The sequence below is a fragment of the Phyllostomus discolor genome, chromosome 2 (genome assembly GCF_004126475.2).
Source record: "Phyllostomus discolor isolate MPI-MPIP mPhyDis1 chromosome 2, mPhyDis1.pri.v3, whole genome shotgun sequence".
NCBI lineage: Eukaryota > Metazoa > Chordata > Mammalia > Chiroptera > Phyllostomidae > Phyllostomus > Phyllostomus discolor.
Window position 1 is genome coordinate 32,728,284 of NC_040904.2, and position 18,458 is coordinate 32,746,741.

An 18,458-nucleotide genomic window follows, 5' to 3' on the forward strand; every position below is an offset into this window, starting at 1 on the left:
ACACTTAATAAACATTCTCCTCATTTTGCTCTCTGTTCATATGTCATCTTCTCAGAGAGGCCTTCTCTGGTCTCCCTGGTAAGTGAAGTCCTGAGGAACCCTGGCCAGGTAGCTCAGTTTGCTGGAGTGTGGTCTCCATGCACCAAGGCTGTGCGCTTAATCCGCACATGTGAGAATCAACCAATGAGTGCGTAAATGGGTGGAAGAACAAATCAAAGTTTCTCTCCCTCTCTCTCTCTCTCTCTCTCTCTCTCTCTCATCAACAACAACAATAAAAATTTAATAAAAAGTAAAATAAAAGAAGGTCCCTGGGTGCTCTCTAGCAAGTTACCCTGCTTAATCTTCTTCATGCCACAAGTCAACATCTGAAAGTATATGGCCATATACATTTATCTCCCACAAAATGGGAAATGTAGGCAGGGGCCTTATCTGTGTGTGGTGCTGCTGCCTTCCCTGCACCTACAATTGTAGCCACCCGATAAATACTTGGTGCATGATAGTCACCAAGTAAGTATTTATAAAGGGCCTGGTTTTATTTTCAAGTATCCTGAATGAAAACCTTATCAGCATTAACACGCAAGGGATTTGGTGAGGCGGGCGATGACCTGCGCACCTGACAGGTATTAAGAGAAATGAAGTATGGCATTATTTTCAGATGGAAGGCCCCAGACACTTGCCACGGCACTGAGCTTGCTGGGTGTGTGGCTTCGTAATGCTGACAAAATATCTAAAGAAGAGTCAGGAATAGCATTTAGTATTCCAAGTTCACAAAACCACTTTGCAGGCACTAATAGCCAGCAACAGCCAGGTGGGGATCTTTGCTTCAATTTATAAACCATTATCAGGGGTAGATGTAGGTCTGTCAAATGCTGACGCTCAATGTTTTCAGGAAAGTGAGCGTTGCTAGTATTTCATTCATCATTCCTTAGATATAATACTCAATAACTATTTATTGACTTGATTTGATTGATCTCATTTAAAATATACTTTGAAAATGTTAACAAGAGCAATGCCCCATGGAACAATCTATATACATCCACAAAAACTACATGAATTTGAAACAAATGCTGTCCTCTAAGGAATCAAACTCACAAAGTAAATTAATTCTTAAACAGATTTACATGCCTACATTTTTAATTTCTTAGCTGGGAACTTTTCAACTCCAATCTACGGTGTCTCATGTTTTTAATCTAATATAATCCAATGAGCTTTAATAAGCAAAGTTGTTCCCACTAGAATGAAAGCCCAGCTACCCCATTTTTGTAAACTTCTGTGTAAAGGAATGGGCTTAACTATTTTTTCCTGAATTCTTTATATTTAATCAACAACATCATTGCCAAAGAAAACCTCTTTCAGAAGACTCTCTCTCCTGGTTTATAACTTATAATCAGAAACGGGAACTGTGCGTCCGATGGGCTTTAGCGTGTAACAGTACACTGCCATGGTGTTGATGCCACAGTTAAAAGTACGAGATAGTTTCCATTAGAAAAATTTTCCCATAGCCTGGTTACCCAGAGAAAAACATTTTCCTATAAAAATGGTCATTCCAATTCATAGGTTAGAAATTATTGTGGCTAAGTTTTTTAAAGAACATCAAAAACCTGATTGTCTTCAGATACCCTTCTGCCTTTATCCCGTCCCATCAGTTGGCTTCAAGCGTAGGTACAGGATAGAGTAGTGTGATGGTAATCATGTACCATTCAAACAAGTTACAATTTTTTAAAAACCTGGAGACTTGAAACCCTGACAACTAACTTATCCTTATACAGTTAGAGCTATCTGGACTGATTTCAGCTACAGTCTGTTCTGAGCAGCAGGAGAAAATGGAAATAGGACATAAATATGAGGTCCAGAGCAATCCAGTAAGCTTGAAATATCACAGATATCTCACAGTGGATCTTACAAAGATGTACCTTAGCTCTGGACTTCAATCTTTCATGTCCTCCAGGGGGTAAAGGTGCTTGGAAATCTGACCGGTCCTTACAGCGTGAGGCAACCCTATGTGACCTTCCCAAAGCCCCGCTGTGCCTGTTGCTCAGAGGCCAGCACACTTCACCCTGAACTGCGGGCTTCCTTTAATTGTACACTTCACTTTCGTTTTCCCTTAGCGTCCTGGGTTAGGGAACTTCTCTGTCTGTTCTGTTCGAAAAACTGGAAACGACCCAAATGTCATCCATGGGGGACTGCTTCAATAAAATGTGTTACATCCAAACAATGAGAACCCACTGCCTTCAAAAGAATGGGTTAGATTGTTTTGTAATGACTGGTCTGAAGTATATCATTACTTTTTAAAAAGAAAAAAGCAAGTAGCTATCAAAGGTTATAAAGCTATGCATATGTACGTGCTAATAGATGCATGGGGGTGATCTGCAGGACTTTAACTAAACACCAGACAGTGTGTGACAAAAGGTGGACTGCAAAGAACTTTCATTTTCTAGTGGTGATCCTTGCAGTTTTTAAATTGCTGCAACACATGTGCATAAATTTTGTAATCAGAAAAATTTTTGTTTCTAAGATGAGGGATGGATAGAAATTTTTGTTTCTAAGATGAGAAAAAGATGGATAAAGACTTTAAGACATTGTATAAATAACATACTAGGGTGAATCAAGTCTGAACATATGTGTGAACGCACATAATATCTATGGCTGGAATTCAGTCCATGAACCACTGAAACTACATGGAAATTTTTATTCACATTTGCATTTTCTGAAGAAAGTCTCCCTATTTTTCATCAGATTCTTACAGGTGTCTGAGATCCAAAAAAGTCACAAACTATGAGCTTAGCAGAAACCAAGATAGTTGTTCCACACCTCCATTCATTGTTATTATCATTTTATCATGAAACATTTTATTACTACTTGGTTTCATATTTCCTGCCAAAGGTAAAGTCTATAACCAGCACCAAAGTAGAATTATAACAGCCGTGTTCTTAGTCTCTGCCCTCATTCAGAAGGGTATCCCAATGCCCTAGGCACAGGATAAGACGTCACACCAGGCTGGTCACAGGGCAATGAAACCCTACAATCCAGAGCTTGAGGACTGTCGTCCAAGGCACAAATAGCCCTGCTTTCTCCAAGTAGATGAGAGATCTGTGAAATGGAAAAGAGGGGCTGGTTATGGAGTGAGGAATGGGGTGGGGGGTGTGGGGGGAGGAAGAAGTCATAGTTGCATTTGAATTACAGTGACCTCATTCTGTGAGTGGGGTTAATTTAATCAGTGAAACAAGAGTCACTGCAACATCATTATCTGTCAGCCTTAAATTGTTTAAGAGCCTTTCATTTACAAATGCACATTAAAATATACAGCAAAAGTCTTGTTGCTATGCTGTATTAATACAGCCTAAATTAGTGTTAAAATTTATGTAAAACCTTGGTTTCTGATGACTTTTTTGAAGCTGACTACCCTCAGATTCCTAGGAATGACATGAGTCCACAAACATTTCACCATCTCCACCTTGACTCCACTGACAGTCTCCAGAGTCAGGTCCCATACAGTTTCCATAAACCTCGAGATCAAGTGTAGATCAATAACAATTTGTAATTTAAGTACGGAGTCATGGGTTATACCTGCACTGGCAAAATGAGGAGCATTATTGGTGAAAATTAGGAATAATACTCCACTTTCCAAATGTACTTTCCAGGTGGTTTATCACTGTCAAAATAGGCCAGTTGTGGATTTAGTATGCAATTAAAGTGTCAGATATCCCGGAGTTCTAGTGCTAACATTACCTGACTGCACAGGTTTTACAGGCAAAGAAATCGAAGGGGTTCACGTAATCCACCTAAGCCTATCGGTAACCACCATCACCTAATTGTACTGATATCTGCCATATGCAAAGCACAAAACCAGGCACTATATAGAACAAAAATGGGCTCTCCGGGAATTTTACAGTTTAGCTAGAAAAATAAGATAGATAGATAGATAGATAGATAGATAATAGATAGATAGATGATAGATAGATAGATATCAAGAAACATATAATAAAATGCCAAAATGATAATAGGTAAAAATTATTCCACACAATTGAAATGAAAAGACAAAGAAATCATGTCTTCAGGAGTGATAAGGATGAACCTCATTAAAAAATTAGGGTTTAGCCCTAGCTGGAGAGGCTCAGTGGATTGAGTGTGGGCTGCAAACCAAAGGGTTGCCAGTTCGATTCCAAGTCTAGGACACATGCCTGGGTTGTAGGCCAGGTCCCCAGTGGGGGCCACATGAGAGGCAACCACACACTGATAGCTCTCTCTCTCTCTTTCTCCCTCCCTTCCCCTCTCTAAAAATAAAATAAATAAAATCTTAAAAAAAAAGAAATTAAGGTTTAAACTAAATCTTAACGGATTTAGATGTTGATGGTCAAAGTAAAGTATGGGTATATCGCCCTGGCTGGCGTAGCTCAGTGGATTGAGCGCGGACTGGGAACCAAAGTGTCCCAGGTTCGATTCCCAGCCAGGGTACATGTCTGTGTTGCAGGCCATAACCCCCAGCAACTGCACATTGATGTTTCTCTCTCTCTCTGTCTATCTCCCTCCCTTCCCCTCTAAAAATAAACAAAAAAAAGTATGTGTATATCTACAGACTATCATGGTATTGTGGCCAAAATTTGGAAGATGGAAACACTAGACTTGGATGGCAAAAGGAAGAGAGGGGCAGAATTAGTAAATAAATTAGGCTGAACGGACTAGTCTTCAGGTAGGGAGACAAGCCTGAGAAGTTAACAAAATAATGAACATGTGTTGAACTCTTACTATATTTAAGATACTTTAAATGCATGAGTTTATCAAATCCTCAAATGAGTTAAGTATCATTAGTCTATTAGTAAGAAAACTTTGAGGTACAGATTAAGTAGCTTGTGCTCATTTCACCCAGCTAGTAATTGTAAGAGATAGGATTCGAACCCAGGCAAATTTAACTCACAACCTGGGCTCAAAATCACCACATTCTCCGATTCAAGAGTAGGAGGCTCCAAAAGACCAAGCTAAGGAATCGGCTTCAGCATCAGGTATAAAAATTGGGAGCTAGGTATCTGATAACCCATTGATAATGCTGATAAGCATGGTTCACCACTACTCTAAATTGTCCTCTACAAGCATTGCATTACCTGATGCTTTTTCCAACAATGTTCACTGATAATAGTACACACTTATTGACCAGTCCTTTGGCTATAGTACTGTTTTAGATATTACAAAGCTCTTACTTCAAACTTTATTGGGAGCATACATTATACTGGTATTCCATCACCGCACCTTGCTTTTTCAGTCCTCAGGACTTAATTTTACCTGTTGTTCACCTACCACTTCTGCTAGAAATACAACTCATGATAATAAGCAGAGCAATGCATGTTTATTTTCAAATAAATACATACAGTTATTTTCTTCCCCTGCTGCAGGGAGAATCACTTTTGTCAATTACGTACATTCATCCCTTAAAAGCCATTTTCTCCATCTTAGGTTTATGTCTTAAAAATCAATTAGGTTCTCCAGTTACAGGTGTACAGGACAGGATATTTGGACCCTCCTAGGAGGCAAGAGTGAACTCTTCCTCTGTTATACCCACAGTAGCCAAATGACTTCTCTCCTACTGTGGAAAACCACAGAAAAATGTCTCCTAATGATTTACTGCCCAACCCCTAGCCCACAAATCAAAGAATTAGGATGAATAAAAAATAAGAAAGAATGGTGGCCAGTGGCTATGTGAAGGGGCAGTGAGTGTTTCAGTTTATTTTCTTAAACCAATTAATGATGAAGTGGCATGGAGGGAAAGAAAGACAAAACATGGCCGTGAAAGACTTTTTTTCCAGCTAAATGGCCAGATATTAGATTCTGTAATAAGTACTTCCACCTATCAAAACACACACACATGCGCACACAAACAACCTTTGAGATGGAGGAGGAAGATACAGATCTTAAAAACACAAGGTAATATTCAGGAAGGCTTGTGGATATCATAAAATGCTGGAACTTTAAAAGACCCTTGGAAATCATCTATTCTAGATGTTGCAAACCCAGGGTCTACAACAGAGGTGTTTGGCTAGGCCTGCAGAATGCTGTTGGTTGTTGCTGTCTTTTATAATGAGTCAGCATTTTAAAGTAGACAAAATTCACAGAACCATCTAGATATGTAACTTCTCTTAAAAAGTGGAAGACTGAGCAGCCCTAGTCCCCCTTGCCCAAATGGCCGCTGTGAACTGGAACTGAGAAGCCGCTGTCACTTTTAGAGAAGTCTTGAGTTCCCAGCTTGCCAGTCCCCACCACTCCCTCCTGTTCTGGAATACAAAAGCTGGGTGTCAAAAACTGAATAAAAATCCGCCTTGCCTAATCATGTATCATACCTGCCAATTCCTACAAGCATTCGAGTTTACAAGCTCCACTTTAGTTCAGTCCCCTCATTTAGAGAAGAGCAACTCAGCTAGGGTAGTAAAGTGACTTACAAAACTCGCTCCAACGAAAATAAAATTTTCACACATAGTGGATCATGGTCTAATGACAACTGGAAAGTATGCACAACTACCTTTAGACTGTGTGCATATGATGTCAAAATTGATGGAGCAACAACATTGACATCTCAAACACTTTATTCATACAGTGCTCCCCATCCCCCTCAAAAAAGGGCAAAGATTCTCAAGTTTGTGAAATAATGTTTTGCCTATTTTGGCTTGGTATAGACAATTAAACCTAACTGGGTAAAAACAATACAGGGAGGATAATAATGTGTAAAAATTTTCTCTTCTGAAATTGTAACCCATATATCGGAACAAGAGTGACTGAGATTTACTGGGTGAGAGCTTGAATACTTCGCATACGTTTACCCCATTTAACCCTCAGAGCAGCCCAAGAAGGATGGTATTGTTACTCCCACTTTACCAGTAAAGATGCTAGGGCTCTGTCAGAGGCATTCCCTAACTTCAAGATAACCCAACTATCCAGTCAGGGATCACACCCAGATTCAAGCACTGATGAGCACGTTTGTAATGTTCTAAAGAGCAGGGCACCTGGCTTGTCCATGCTCACAGAAGGGGCTCACTGATGTTTATTTTGCAAGCCTGCCCATTGCCAAAGCCCACCAAGTGCTATGTATAAGGACTTGTGTAAATGCCATAATCTGAACAGCCCTAAAATACAAAATTAATTCCTTTAGGCTGGTTCTTGAACAGGTTAAGAAAGCGTTGGTCCTCTTGTTATATAGTCAGTGACCCCTAGGCAGGTGTCTGTTAAAGGAATTAAGAAAATCTCTTTTCTAAATCAAATTTCTCCTTTAGAATTGTTATAAAAGTTAGTAGTCAAGGATTTGGCTGATATACAAGCCAAAAGCAAGTTTGCTAATGAATAAGAATAATAATTAAAATCAAAATAAGAAGTAATTCAAGAATGAGAGCTTTTGAAGAGTCAGGAATTTGATTAAAAATTCAATTGCTTTTTTTTCTATAATGAAACAGTTCTTTAACCACAAAACAGCTTTTATAATAATGCAGAAGAGTATGGTTCCAAGTAAAACACTCCCCCATTTTAATCATGGCTATTATTTTTGAAAATGAAAATGGCTGAGGTCATTGTAATCTATTTTAGGGTTTGCACGGGTTTGGTGGTATTTTTTTCTTGGCTTTGAGCTCTCCATGTTACCAGCTAGACGTTATGGGTTTTGCTATGTGCCCTTTCAAATTCTATTATTTTTAATAATGTTGTCCTTTATACACATAAATTAGAATGAATTCCACTCTCTTTCCTAACAACTCCAGATGGGGTCCACACTTGCAAGAGAACTAGAACTTGCCTTTTTTAAAAAAAATTGTGTGTACTTCTTAGAACAAGTATGTTCCTATCTGCATTAAAATGCTGTAAATGTTCAAATGCTGAGAGATTAGTAAAAACAGGATTCATGTGGTCCTTTTCAAAACCAAACTTAAATAGGAGAGTAACATCTGTGTATCTACCCCTTCCAACTTACAAAGACAGACACAGATAAAGAAAAAAAATGCCCAGAAACAAAACTCTATCTGGGCAGAAGTCCATACCTACCAATACTTATGGACTGGAGGGACAGTCTCTAGATATTCAGTTAAGACACATCAGTGAAACATTCTGTCCCCTGTAGGACATTGTGGGCAAACATCACACGTGTGAAGACACTACAGTTACACAATCAGGCCTCCTTTTAGATGTGTCATACTTCACTGACTTTCTGAGTTTAGCTTGTTTTTTTATTATAATTCACTATCACATCAGACAGAACAGCCCAAGATCCCTCTAAATAGCAGCAACCCAGACACACGAGAGGATGTTTTTGCAAAGCATACATATTGTTAAGGGTTGCATACTAAAATGCTTTAAGCTCTGTTTGTTTGTTTATTTTTTTTAAAAAAATCAACTTGCAAGGCCAATGTAATAAGATGCTGTAGCTTTTATGAAAGGTGAAATAATTTTAAACACAGACACACAATGAGTTTATTTATTTAGAAACTTGTTAAAGAGAGTCTGGGAATTCAAATATTCAATGTTGACATTGTACAGAACTGGCCAGGAGCCAGATTTCAGTCTCCAGAGGGACCCATTGGACAAGGAATTCAGGCCTTTCTCTCCTCCCACTTGAGCTAAATAGGTAGAGGCCATTAGTTATACCCACAGCAATATCTGAACCGCACTCAAATAAGCTGCCCTAGCCAGGGCACTTCAAAGGAGGGCAAGTGTGTTTAGCTTTTTAGTGCTGAACTAGAGCAATATGTCACACTTTTGAAAGAGTTTTGTAAACAGTTTCTTCCTTATGTAGAAACAACTCTGAAGTTTCTTGTATGGCATGTAAGCAAAGGTAATTAACAAGGATTATACTTTTTTCATTTACTGGGGGGAAAAATAATACCAATCTGTGTGCAGACCAGGGATCTCAGAGAAGCACACTGCTTCGCTCTTCCTTTCTCCCTCTCTTATTTTCTGTTTCATTCATTTATCTCTTTTTATCCTCTTCTACACACTTGTTCTCACTATGCAGCCGATTTCCTTGAGAATTCCCTGGTAAACTCAGAAGGCCGGAGAGTGGGAAGGGGGAAAAAACTAATTTTAGAAAGAGGACAGTAGCAAATGGAGTGGGGAGGGAACTAATGGCTCCTACTGGGCAGACCAGCGGAAAAGAAAAGCAGACCCCACAGACCTTTATAGCATGCGCCCAGAGCAGCAGCTTCCTGCTGGGGAAGGCTCACCACCACTCCAAAAAAAAAAACGTGCCTGACATCCCTACAGTGTGACTGTCTCCGCATCTCTTCCCCAGCCTCTTACTTCCCTGCCAAAGGAGGCTGGGAAGGGACCTGCCCTGCTGGCGAGAGTGAATGAGTGAGGTGTGCCTGCCCTCCTCAGTCAAGTGGGTTTCTAAACCCTGGGTGTGTGAGTGTGAGTGTGTGTGTTTGTGTGTATGCGTGTGTGCATGTGTACACTGTCAAGGCAAACCCCGCTGGGAGGGAACCGGTTGGCCAGGCACCCAGCACCTCTGAGATTGAAGGGGAAGAAGAGTTCTGGCCTCAGCTTAGGAGCCAGGAACTGAGCAGCTGCAGGACAGAGGTGTGGGGGGCCTCTCAGGGGTGAGGGGAGCTCTGCCTACCTGCTCACTAGAGCCTCCCCAGCTCTGCCACCACCCCCCATCAGGGCCCACTTCCTCCTCCGCACCAGTGGGCTTTGAGAAAGAGTGGGAAGGTGTGCCCAGCTCTTAGGCATAGGGCTCTGCCAGCCGCTGAGTACCTTGGGAACAGGGTAAGAGCTGTTGGCCAGGAGATGACAAGTCAAGTTTCTCCACTTCAGGGCCAGCTTCCAGCAGAGACAAAGCAGAAGAGGTGCAAGGACAGAGGACACCGAGCTGGGAGTGCTGAGGGCAGCTTGGCTCTCTCTTGCCCTCCTTGCTGAGGGATAACAGAGCCAAGTGTCCTCAGCTGTGGCCTTCCGGCATCAGGCCACATCTGCAGCCCCAGATAACCTGGCACTAACTTGCAAAATGAAATAAACTCCAAACGACAATATGTTTAAAAGGAAAATGCTTACACAGTTATTACCCGCAATTTTTACAAGAAAGAAAGGAGAGGGAGAGGGAGAGAGGAGGGGAAGAGAGAAAGAAAAAGATTTCGTGGAATGACATGTTGATTTCTATTCGATAAGCAAGCAATGTACTGAATGACTGAATGTCGGCAGAGGAGGCCCGGCCCGGGTGGTAGGGAGAGGCCTCCACTCAGAAAGCCTGAGAGCTGAGCTACCCCGCAAAAGACACTCAAGAACACTCACACGGTCGCCAAGACCTTCGACTCTTCAGACCCTCCGAATAAAAACCTGAAAAAGGAGCCTTTCTTTCCATCCTTCCTGCCTCTGCAGCTAATGAACCGTCCCTTTCCAACAGTGTTGAGGATGAGGGGAGAATGAAAAGCGTTATTAACCTTCCCTTAAACACAGGTTTGTTTGTTTTTTGTTTGTTTTGTTGTTGTTGTGTTTTTTAGCAAAACACATAGAAATGCTGCAGAAAGACTACACTCCAAGTGCCAAATGGAATAAAGAAGACCTTTGCCAGGGTAATGGCCAAGTAATGACAAATACACTAACTTCCTAGAAGGGGCCTCTGCCTCCTTGGGGCCAGCGTTTTTCCTCCTCAAAAGCAGTGTAAAATAAACTGAAATGTACTTTTTACCAAAGCTCTGTTTTTTAATGTTTTTCTTAAGGATGAAGGAAAATGTAAGTAGGTAGGCATACGAGGAGTGCAAGCTGGAACCTGGGTGCACGTTTCCATTATTATCTTAGGTATTGGGCTGCCAAGGTGAGTTTAAGCACGGAAGAAAGGGTCGCCAACTACCTTACCTACTTCAAAACCTCTTTTTAAACAGAGATCAAGTGTACAAGTAACAAGTGCCCCTAAGTCTCTATAAGACTTCTGGCGAGGCAGAAGCTAAGGGGGTCACGCATTGCAAATTCGTTCATTGCAGTAATTGAAACCCTGCGAGCATCACTTTAGGAAAGTGGAGCAGGAGGTGGTAGTTCCTTCGGATTTCAGGCTCTAGATAAACTAAGCAGATCCAACCTCACTCCTTTCCCATCGTCAGGAGAAAAGCTGTTGCAACTGGCATTTCTTACACGGCCCAGGTGCTATCCTAGCTGCCTGAGAAAATGGCTGGGAGACTCCCGAAGCTGCCGGAGTGGGCTTGGCTTTTATTTTTCTTTTCTTGAAAAATGGGAATAAAAGCCCAGGACTTTAGGCAATACAAATGTCAGTCTTCTTGCCTTCTCCTTCTTTATTTTTTAATTAAATAATTTACTCCTCCAAATGATTGCAACGAATTTATCGGTTTAAACTATTGTGTTTTGGGGTTTTTTTTAAGCCCTACAAGTTGGAAAATGGGTTTTGCACTCATTCTGGGTTTAACTTCAGTGGGTACTTTCTGGGTCTGTGGTTCCTACTTTTGGTCCATGGGATCCTGTACGGAAGCCAAGACTGCAACAGGACTTGGCCACCAAAGAAATTAATTTACAAAAGACAAAAAGAATAAGCAATAGAGAAAACTGTTTCTATGTGACTCGCTTCTACTGCATTGTTTACTTTTGCAATGATAAAGGTAGGTTTGTTGTTGTTGTTTTTTTAAGTATGCTGGTCACACTGCCTCTAACCCCCCAAAAAGGAAGAAACGGGTGCAGACAGAGCTGCAAAGTTTTCGTTGGATTGCACCGCAGGGGTCACCACGCGCTTGGAAACTCACGCACCACGCGGGGGAAGGAACTAGCGCTGCGAAATACAAAAATGCATACTTTTAATATGATTTCCTTTATTACCCAGATTGTGACTGAAGAATTGCATAAAGCAGCACCTCGGTCTGAGAAAGGCAGCCGCGGTGGACAGCTGGAACAGCGCGAGCAGGAACCTGAGGCTTAGCAAGGAAAGTTTGTAAGAGTTCGTCTCTAGTTAGCAGAAAGCAACAGCGGCATCCTTGGAGACACTAGAAATAAAGTTAATGGGTCTCCAACTGCATGAATGACAACTATCACCAGATCAGAAAAGAGGCTTGGTTTCTGGATATGCAGTGGTCTGAGCCTCCGGGAATATTTTAATACAACAGCATACAGCTTGGCAATTAAGAATTTAAAAAGTTGCTCAAGAAAATTCGAAGGGTTTTGTGTTCTGCTTTCACTTCTGCGGATACCCGGCATGAGGTGCACGAAGCCGTCGGCTTTCATTTCACAATTTACTCTTGGTTGCAATAGGCTCTCCACCCCCCTCCCCGCCCGTCAACCCTCATCTCTCTCTCTCTCTCTCTCTCTCTCTCTCTCTCTCTCTCTCTCTCTCTCTCTCTCTCTCACACACACACACACACACACACACTCCTAACCTTTAGTCGTAATTGAAGTCCCCAGGCCTGCAAGCATATATACATTTATTCCTTCTCAGATGAAAATAAAGACATCGGCCTCATTTAAAAGCAAACAGGAAAAACAGGAATTCCACCGGTGCGCTTTGACAATGTCGCAGCTAAGTGAAATGAACAATATCCAAAAGAGAAACAGATGGACTGTAAAACCAAAGAGCCTTAGATTTAGGTTGATCCCTGAGACCAGGGCGAAAGGAAACGTACTGGGAAATGGGGGAGTGCTTGGGTGAGGACTGGACGAAGCACTGGAAAGGCGCCTACAGTGACAGCATCTCGCTAGGCTAGACCGCGTACTCCCACCGCCAAAGAAATCCTGCCGGCCGAGCCGGAATCTGAGGCTTCCTTCTGCGCGGCTGCTGCGGGGACACCAGAGGCTGCTGGCGTGAGGCGTACTTAGTTTTAATACGCAAGGAGGGGAGGCTGAGAGACTAGGGATTTCACTGGGGAAAAAAAGCATTTCACCCACCACCTCCCACCTCTTTTCCCTCCAGTCCACAAGCAAAACAATTAGTTCTGTTTCCAGCAAGTGGGAAACCAAACGGCGGCCTGTCCTCTCCCGAGGCTGCCCCAGCCCCACATGCCGACACCTCGCGGAGGAGCACTTTAGATTGCCCCGAATCTTCATACTGCGGGGTCCCCTTAGACTCGGGGTAAAAGCATTTAGACAAACCCAGTCCTGTTGCCTACAGTTCCGGTTGACACTCGTACCATCTCAGTGTCGGCTTCGCGGACAATGCCAGGAGAAGTCACCCAGCACTTTTTCTGCAAGAAAAGTGGGGGATGGGGTCCCGCCGCCCCCACACGGAAGGAACCCAATTGCCCTCATCCCGCTTGTCCCAGGCCGCTCCACGTGGAGCACACAGAGGCGCCGGGGAGAGTTAGTGACCCGAAACTGGGGCTGCGTCCAGAAAGAGAGCAGAAGCCTCCGCAGCGTCTTCGCCGCCGCCCAAAGTCCCGGCAGCCCGCCCCCTGGGGGTCACTCGGCGCCCCGCCAGTTGAAGCTCAAGGGCCGGAGCGCGCCCTTTCGGCCCCCTTCTCGGCGGCGGCAGTCGCCGCTGGCTCCGCGCCCTCCACTCCCAGCTTTCCACGCGCTCGCGGGGCCTCTTCTCTCCCCACCTGCCCGCGGCTCTGCTCAGCCCGTAGCTCTGCTCTGCCCGTGAGCCCCACACACCCTGCGACAACAGCCCCCACCCTCGACTCCCCCACTCCCCACCCCAGCCCTCGCGCCTCGCACGCCGGAGAGCACAGCTGAGCGCACAGCGCCCACTACCGCAACCGCAGCTCGGCGCAGCCCGCCAGCCCGCGCAACTTCCAGCGGCCGCCTCGCAACTTTTCCCAACTCCACCACTCCTGCCTGCCGCTGCCACCACAGTGGCTCCCTCGGAGCCTGCCACCCACCCCAAACCCCAGAAACAAACCAAGAACCAAAAATGCTCCTTTCCCCAGCCCGCCCCCCCACCCTCCGCTCCCCCTCCCACACCCGGGACTAGCTGGTTGGCCAGAGGCAACTCTCCTCCGCCTGGGGGGAAGGGGAGGGGAGGGGGAGACTCTCTCATCTCCTCACCCCCCCACTCCACCCCTTCCCGCTCGCTCTCGCGCTCTCTCCTCCCTCCCACCCCAGTCTTTGCTGCCCCCACCCCCACCCCCACCCCGGGGTTGCCACAGCTGGTCGGTGCGCAAGGCTGAGGTCTGCCCGGCTCCTCTGGCGCCCAAACCAGGAGCGAGAGCGCGGGCCCGCGACCGGACGCGGAGGCTGGGACCGGCAGGTTGCTAGGGCTGCGCTGCGCCTGCCCTCCACCCGGGGCCCCAGAGCGAGAGGCAGCCCCGCGCTCCCTCCCGGACCGCTGGAGACAGATATGCAAGATGGCAGAGGAGGGGGGAAAGCCAATAGAAAAGGGATATTGCACCTACTTGTGGCCAGTTTCCTTGCCCTGCCTTTGGATCTCATGCTGTGCCCAGTCCTGCAGCCGCTGGTGTGTGGTTGGGTTTTTTTTTTCTTGGATCTTTTCCTTCTTTTGCTCTCCCTCTCGCTCCCTCCCTCTTCTCTCTCTCTCTCTCTCTCTCTCTCACACACACACACACACACACACTCACTCACTCACTTACACACTCTCTGTCTTTCCCTCTTTCACTCTCTCTCCCTCCCTCTCTCCCTTTCTCTCAATCCACACTCGCTATCTCTCCAGCATTGTCAGTTTGGACACCTTCGCACATGCGCGCTAGACGCCCCTCCAACATCTCAGCGCCGCCAAAAAAAGTTTGGAGCGATTTATCACTTTGATTTGGAGATCTTGTCAGATGGCAATCGCCGAGGAGGCGGAGAAAGGGAGCCACGGGGAGGGCGGCGGGGGGCGGGGAGCGAGCACGGGGAGCCAAAGGGGAGCAGACACTTCGCCCCCCCACCCGAAAAAAAGGAATGAAAAGACTCGGGCAGAGTATTGATTTGGTGTTGGAATCACCAATAAGCCTGAATCATAACTATTACTGTTTTCCCACTATAAATTGCAGGAAATTTTCTATACCGTCCATACCAAGAAGGCGGGGCTGGGGAGGACTTTTTAAATCTTTCCCGTACTAAACAACCAGAAGGACTGGACTCTCGACGAATGATCCAGGAGAAAGTGAGATTCATCCTGAACTCCGGGAAATCTGATGCTGCCGCTGCTACTGCTACCGGAGCTATTGCGGCTTCTGCTTTCAGAGTTGAAAGCAGAATAAATGTTTCTTTCTCGATTTTAGGTATAATGCCAATACTTGTCGCCACCCTTGGAACATTTTAGTGACCTATTCCCACCAAATAGTAATTTTCACCTTTGAATCGTAGGTCCAGGCAAGCTCGGGCATTTGATATCCAAGACCTCCTGCCTTCCCTGAGGTCGGCTGTCACCTTCCGGCCTCCCCCACCGCTGCCCCCCGTCGCCTCCCGCTGCAGCTCAGCCTGCCTGCCATTTTCACTCATTCGCTTAAACCCACAACCTCCGGGGTCGTAAGAAGAAGGAGGTGGGGAAATCCATCCCCCACCCTTGAAAAGTACATTGTTGAAATTTGCTTTTATTACAGGATTTACCAAGGAAGTGGGGAGCAGAAGTGTTCAAGGTAGACTCAATTCCAACTACGTATAGATTTTCTCTTGGTACAATCTCCTTGCATTAAAGAGTTTTGTCCAATACCTTCCATGAGCTATTTATGTCCCCATTAATATCTGTTGCAAATCCTGCCAGACACCATAAAAGAAAATTACAATCTTTTCAGTCTGTGTGCTGCAACAATACATCCTTGATGTTCAAGCTAAAGAAAAGGAAAAAGAAAAACAGGTCCTGGTCGTGAGTTTGGCAAAGACGGGGGAGGGGAAGGAAGACCACTGAGAATGGGCATTTGTGCCTGTTGTCATTTATTGTGAAAACCGGGACTAGGGGTGTGAATGAGCAAATAGTTCAACCCCAAAGGGCAGCCATCAATGGTTCACAAATATCTTTATTCAAGAAAGTCAAAATTTGAAGGATTTACCGTGGCTAAGAATGTCCACCGTTTCTCTTTCTCCAAAGCTGTGTAATTCTGGGGACATTTTGGCTAAAAGATACAAGTCCCTGGAGAACCAAGGTATGGGTCCCAAGGGAGACAGATGTGTAATATTGAAATGTGAGAAATGGAAGTAGGAGTAAAACAGCTTCCAAAAGAAAAGTCTCTCGTGCCCACAACACATGGGCGCAGGAGAATCCCACCATTTCGTCTGAACCAGAGAGGCAGGTGGGGGGTTTCCCTCAGTCCTTCTACAATACCTGTTGCCCTGCGCATACAGGTGGTGTACTTATACATTTGGTAAGTGCAGAAGCACTAGGCACTTCAACATTCTGAGTGTGGGTGCCCGGGCATCTGTGAATTTGAGTTCACTGGCTTTTCTCAGTTTAGATGGAGGAGTGCCTTCACTCTGACCAGTAAGTGTCCTTAGGGGAAAAGGAGAAGTGGGGGTTGAAGGCTTTCAGAAAGGAAGTAAAATCTCTAGGAAGAGAAGCATACTAAGCTAGCCAGCAAGGAGTTCACAGAAACTGCTTTAAGGGATTCTCTGGGGACCCTCACCTTAGGCCAGAGGACAGAGGGGCTCTGCTGGAGGATCAGGCCCCTCCCAGGGGTCAGACCCTACAGGGCCCTGGCTCCCAGGAGAGGAGGTGGAGTCCACTGGGGAAGGAAGGAGAATATGACTGGGACATTTCATTTCACCTTCTCACCCCCGGAGATTAAAAAATAAATAAATAAAAGGAATTACCAACCTCCCTAACCATTGCTCTCCTTAATTCCTTTCTTCTCGTCCCCCAGGGGGTCTGCATCTGGGTCCCCTTGTAGAAAGGAGGTTAAGAGGAGTGCTGGAGAATTTTTTAGCAAAGGAAGGGATCTAGGAACCAAACCCAAGATTACAATACGAAATCCACAAGTGAAGCTGCAGTTGTTGCTTCTGCTGAGAAATTATAAACCACCCCGCGGGCTGCGGGGGGTGGGGCGGGGGGTAGGGGCTATGAAAGGAACTGGGTGAGATGTGGAAGACTAAAGAAAATCAAATCTGAGCCCCCCAAATTTAAAGATCCCTGCCTTTTCAATTTTTCTAGAGGGCAGGGAGGTGAGGACGGGGTGGGAGGAATGGGGCGCAACTGGAGCAACTTTCCGTTCTGTTTTTGGTTTTTGTTGTTTTGGGGGGTTTTTTAAGTCCCTGGGGTCCCGATCGCTTCAGTGAATGGGCCCTTTGCCTGGTCTTTAGAACAGTTTCAGGACAAGAGCGAATCCAAGCTCTTCTAACTGAAATGATAAACACAAACTCTTCTCTGCCCTTGGGCCAAGCCATTAGGAAAAGACAAAGCATTATTCTTTTTGTTGTTGTTTAAATAAAATATTCCTAATATCGTCACTGTTATTCTCAAACCTGAATGCTGGGTTTCCTTTCCTTTTTCTGCGGTTCTCTTTATTTCTTTGTTTATCATTTGCTTTCTCCCCTAAGTGAGTGTTAATGAAAGAGCTAAGTTGCTAGTTCAAGTGTGTTCAACCTGATGGAGCAAACACCCAGCAGCAGCGGACCGCGTTCGCCGCCTGCAGCGCGCCAGACCCTGCGCCAACCCTGGCGAGTTTCCACTCCCAGATGCCTGGACCCCGTCAGTTCCACCTGTCCCAAGTCTCAGCCGTGAGACCCAAGCAGGTGACTTTCTGTTCAGCTCTTAGGGTTCCCTACACCCTCTGATGGGACATTTAAATTGTCGCTGGCCCAAGAGAAAAGAGACCTCCAACAAGTTGGCTGGGCGGCCACCCCCCACCGCCCGCCTTGCCCTCTCCTCTTGAAATTCGTTTCCTTGAGGGGCAGTAGAATGGGTCCTAATGTTTAATTGTGTTTCCTTCCACGGAAGCGGGCATCCTGGAAGCAGTGCCTCTCTTGAAAGTCGATGAGCTTACATGCTGTTCGGATTGGCTTATTTTTTTTTCTGTCATATTTTGCTTTCTGTTTTTTTTTTGGGGGGGGGGGAGTTGTTGCTGTTGTTAAGCAAAAGCAAGGTGATCAGGAGATTGAGGTGAGAATTGGAAGGAAGATGAGAGTCACTGAAGAGAAGAAGAGGACAAGTTTACCCCTTCCCCAACTATGTGTCTTTAATTAATGCTAGAAACGACAAAGAACCGATTTTCAATCCATTGCACGCAACAGGAAATTTTCCTTTCCTTGCATTATAATTGAACCAACCCCACAGTGTCTTTGGAGGAAAGTTTGAATTCTTTATGGAGTTATTTCTTGGCCTATTGTCTTTGTGCAGTGAACTTTACATCTTGCTATTCAATCGCAAACCTATATTCTCCTGGCTACCAGCAAGATTAATTTAATCATTGTAATGCAATTATTAATACTGTTTACCCAACGCTGGGTTTCAGGTTGGCTGTTAAGAAATTAAACTCTCGCTGGGTGACCAGAGCTAGGCAGGGGTTTCTTCATGTTGAAATGAAACAGTCCTCTTTATTTAGTCTCAGAGCTCTAGCTTTCGGCCACCGGCTCAATTAGCCAAAATGGAAACAATTTTCATTCATTGCAATAACTCACTGTTCTGGAGATCG

At 44.9% G+C, this 18,458-nt stretch overlaps 1 protein-coding gene and 1 long non-coding RNA gene across 9 annotated transcripts in view; one reads left to right on the plus strand and one right to left on the minus strand.

Annotated features, from left to right (window-relative positions):
- Positions 1 to 14,431, minus strand: part of MECOM (MDS1 and EVI1 complex locus) — a 551,819-nt gene extending 537,388 nt beyond the window's left edge. For 2 of the 7 annotated variants that reach the window (XM_036017645.1, XM_028504501.2), the window contains exon 1: positions 14,289 to 14,430. In XM_036017645.1, coding sequence (XP_035873538.1) covers positions 14,289 to 14,325 — 37 coding nt within the window. In that variant the 5' untranslated portion in view covers positions 14,326 to 14,430. Of the gene's footprint in view, positions 1 to 14,288 lie in introns of all 7 variants that reach the window. The other 5 variants (XM_036017647.1, XM_036017646.1, XM_036017648.1 and 2 more) reach the window with 4 other exon arrangements.
- Positions 14,217 to 16,886, plus strand: LOC114490491. 2 transcript variants are annotated; one of them, XR_004901268.1, is made up of 4 exons: positions 14,217 to 14,350; positions 14,886 to 15,116; positions 15,202 to 15,377; positions 15,923 to 16,886. It is a non-coding gene; the product is annotated as an uncharacterized LOC114490491 (long non-coding RNA). The 2 variants fall into 2 exon arrangements; XR_003683956.2 differs by lacking the exon at positions 15,923 to 16,886 and having other exon boundaries at positions 15,202 to 15,431.
- The last annotated feature ends 1,572 nt before the right edge of the window (positions 16,887 to 18,458 follow it).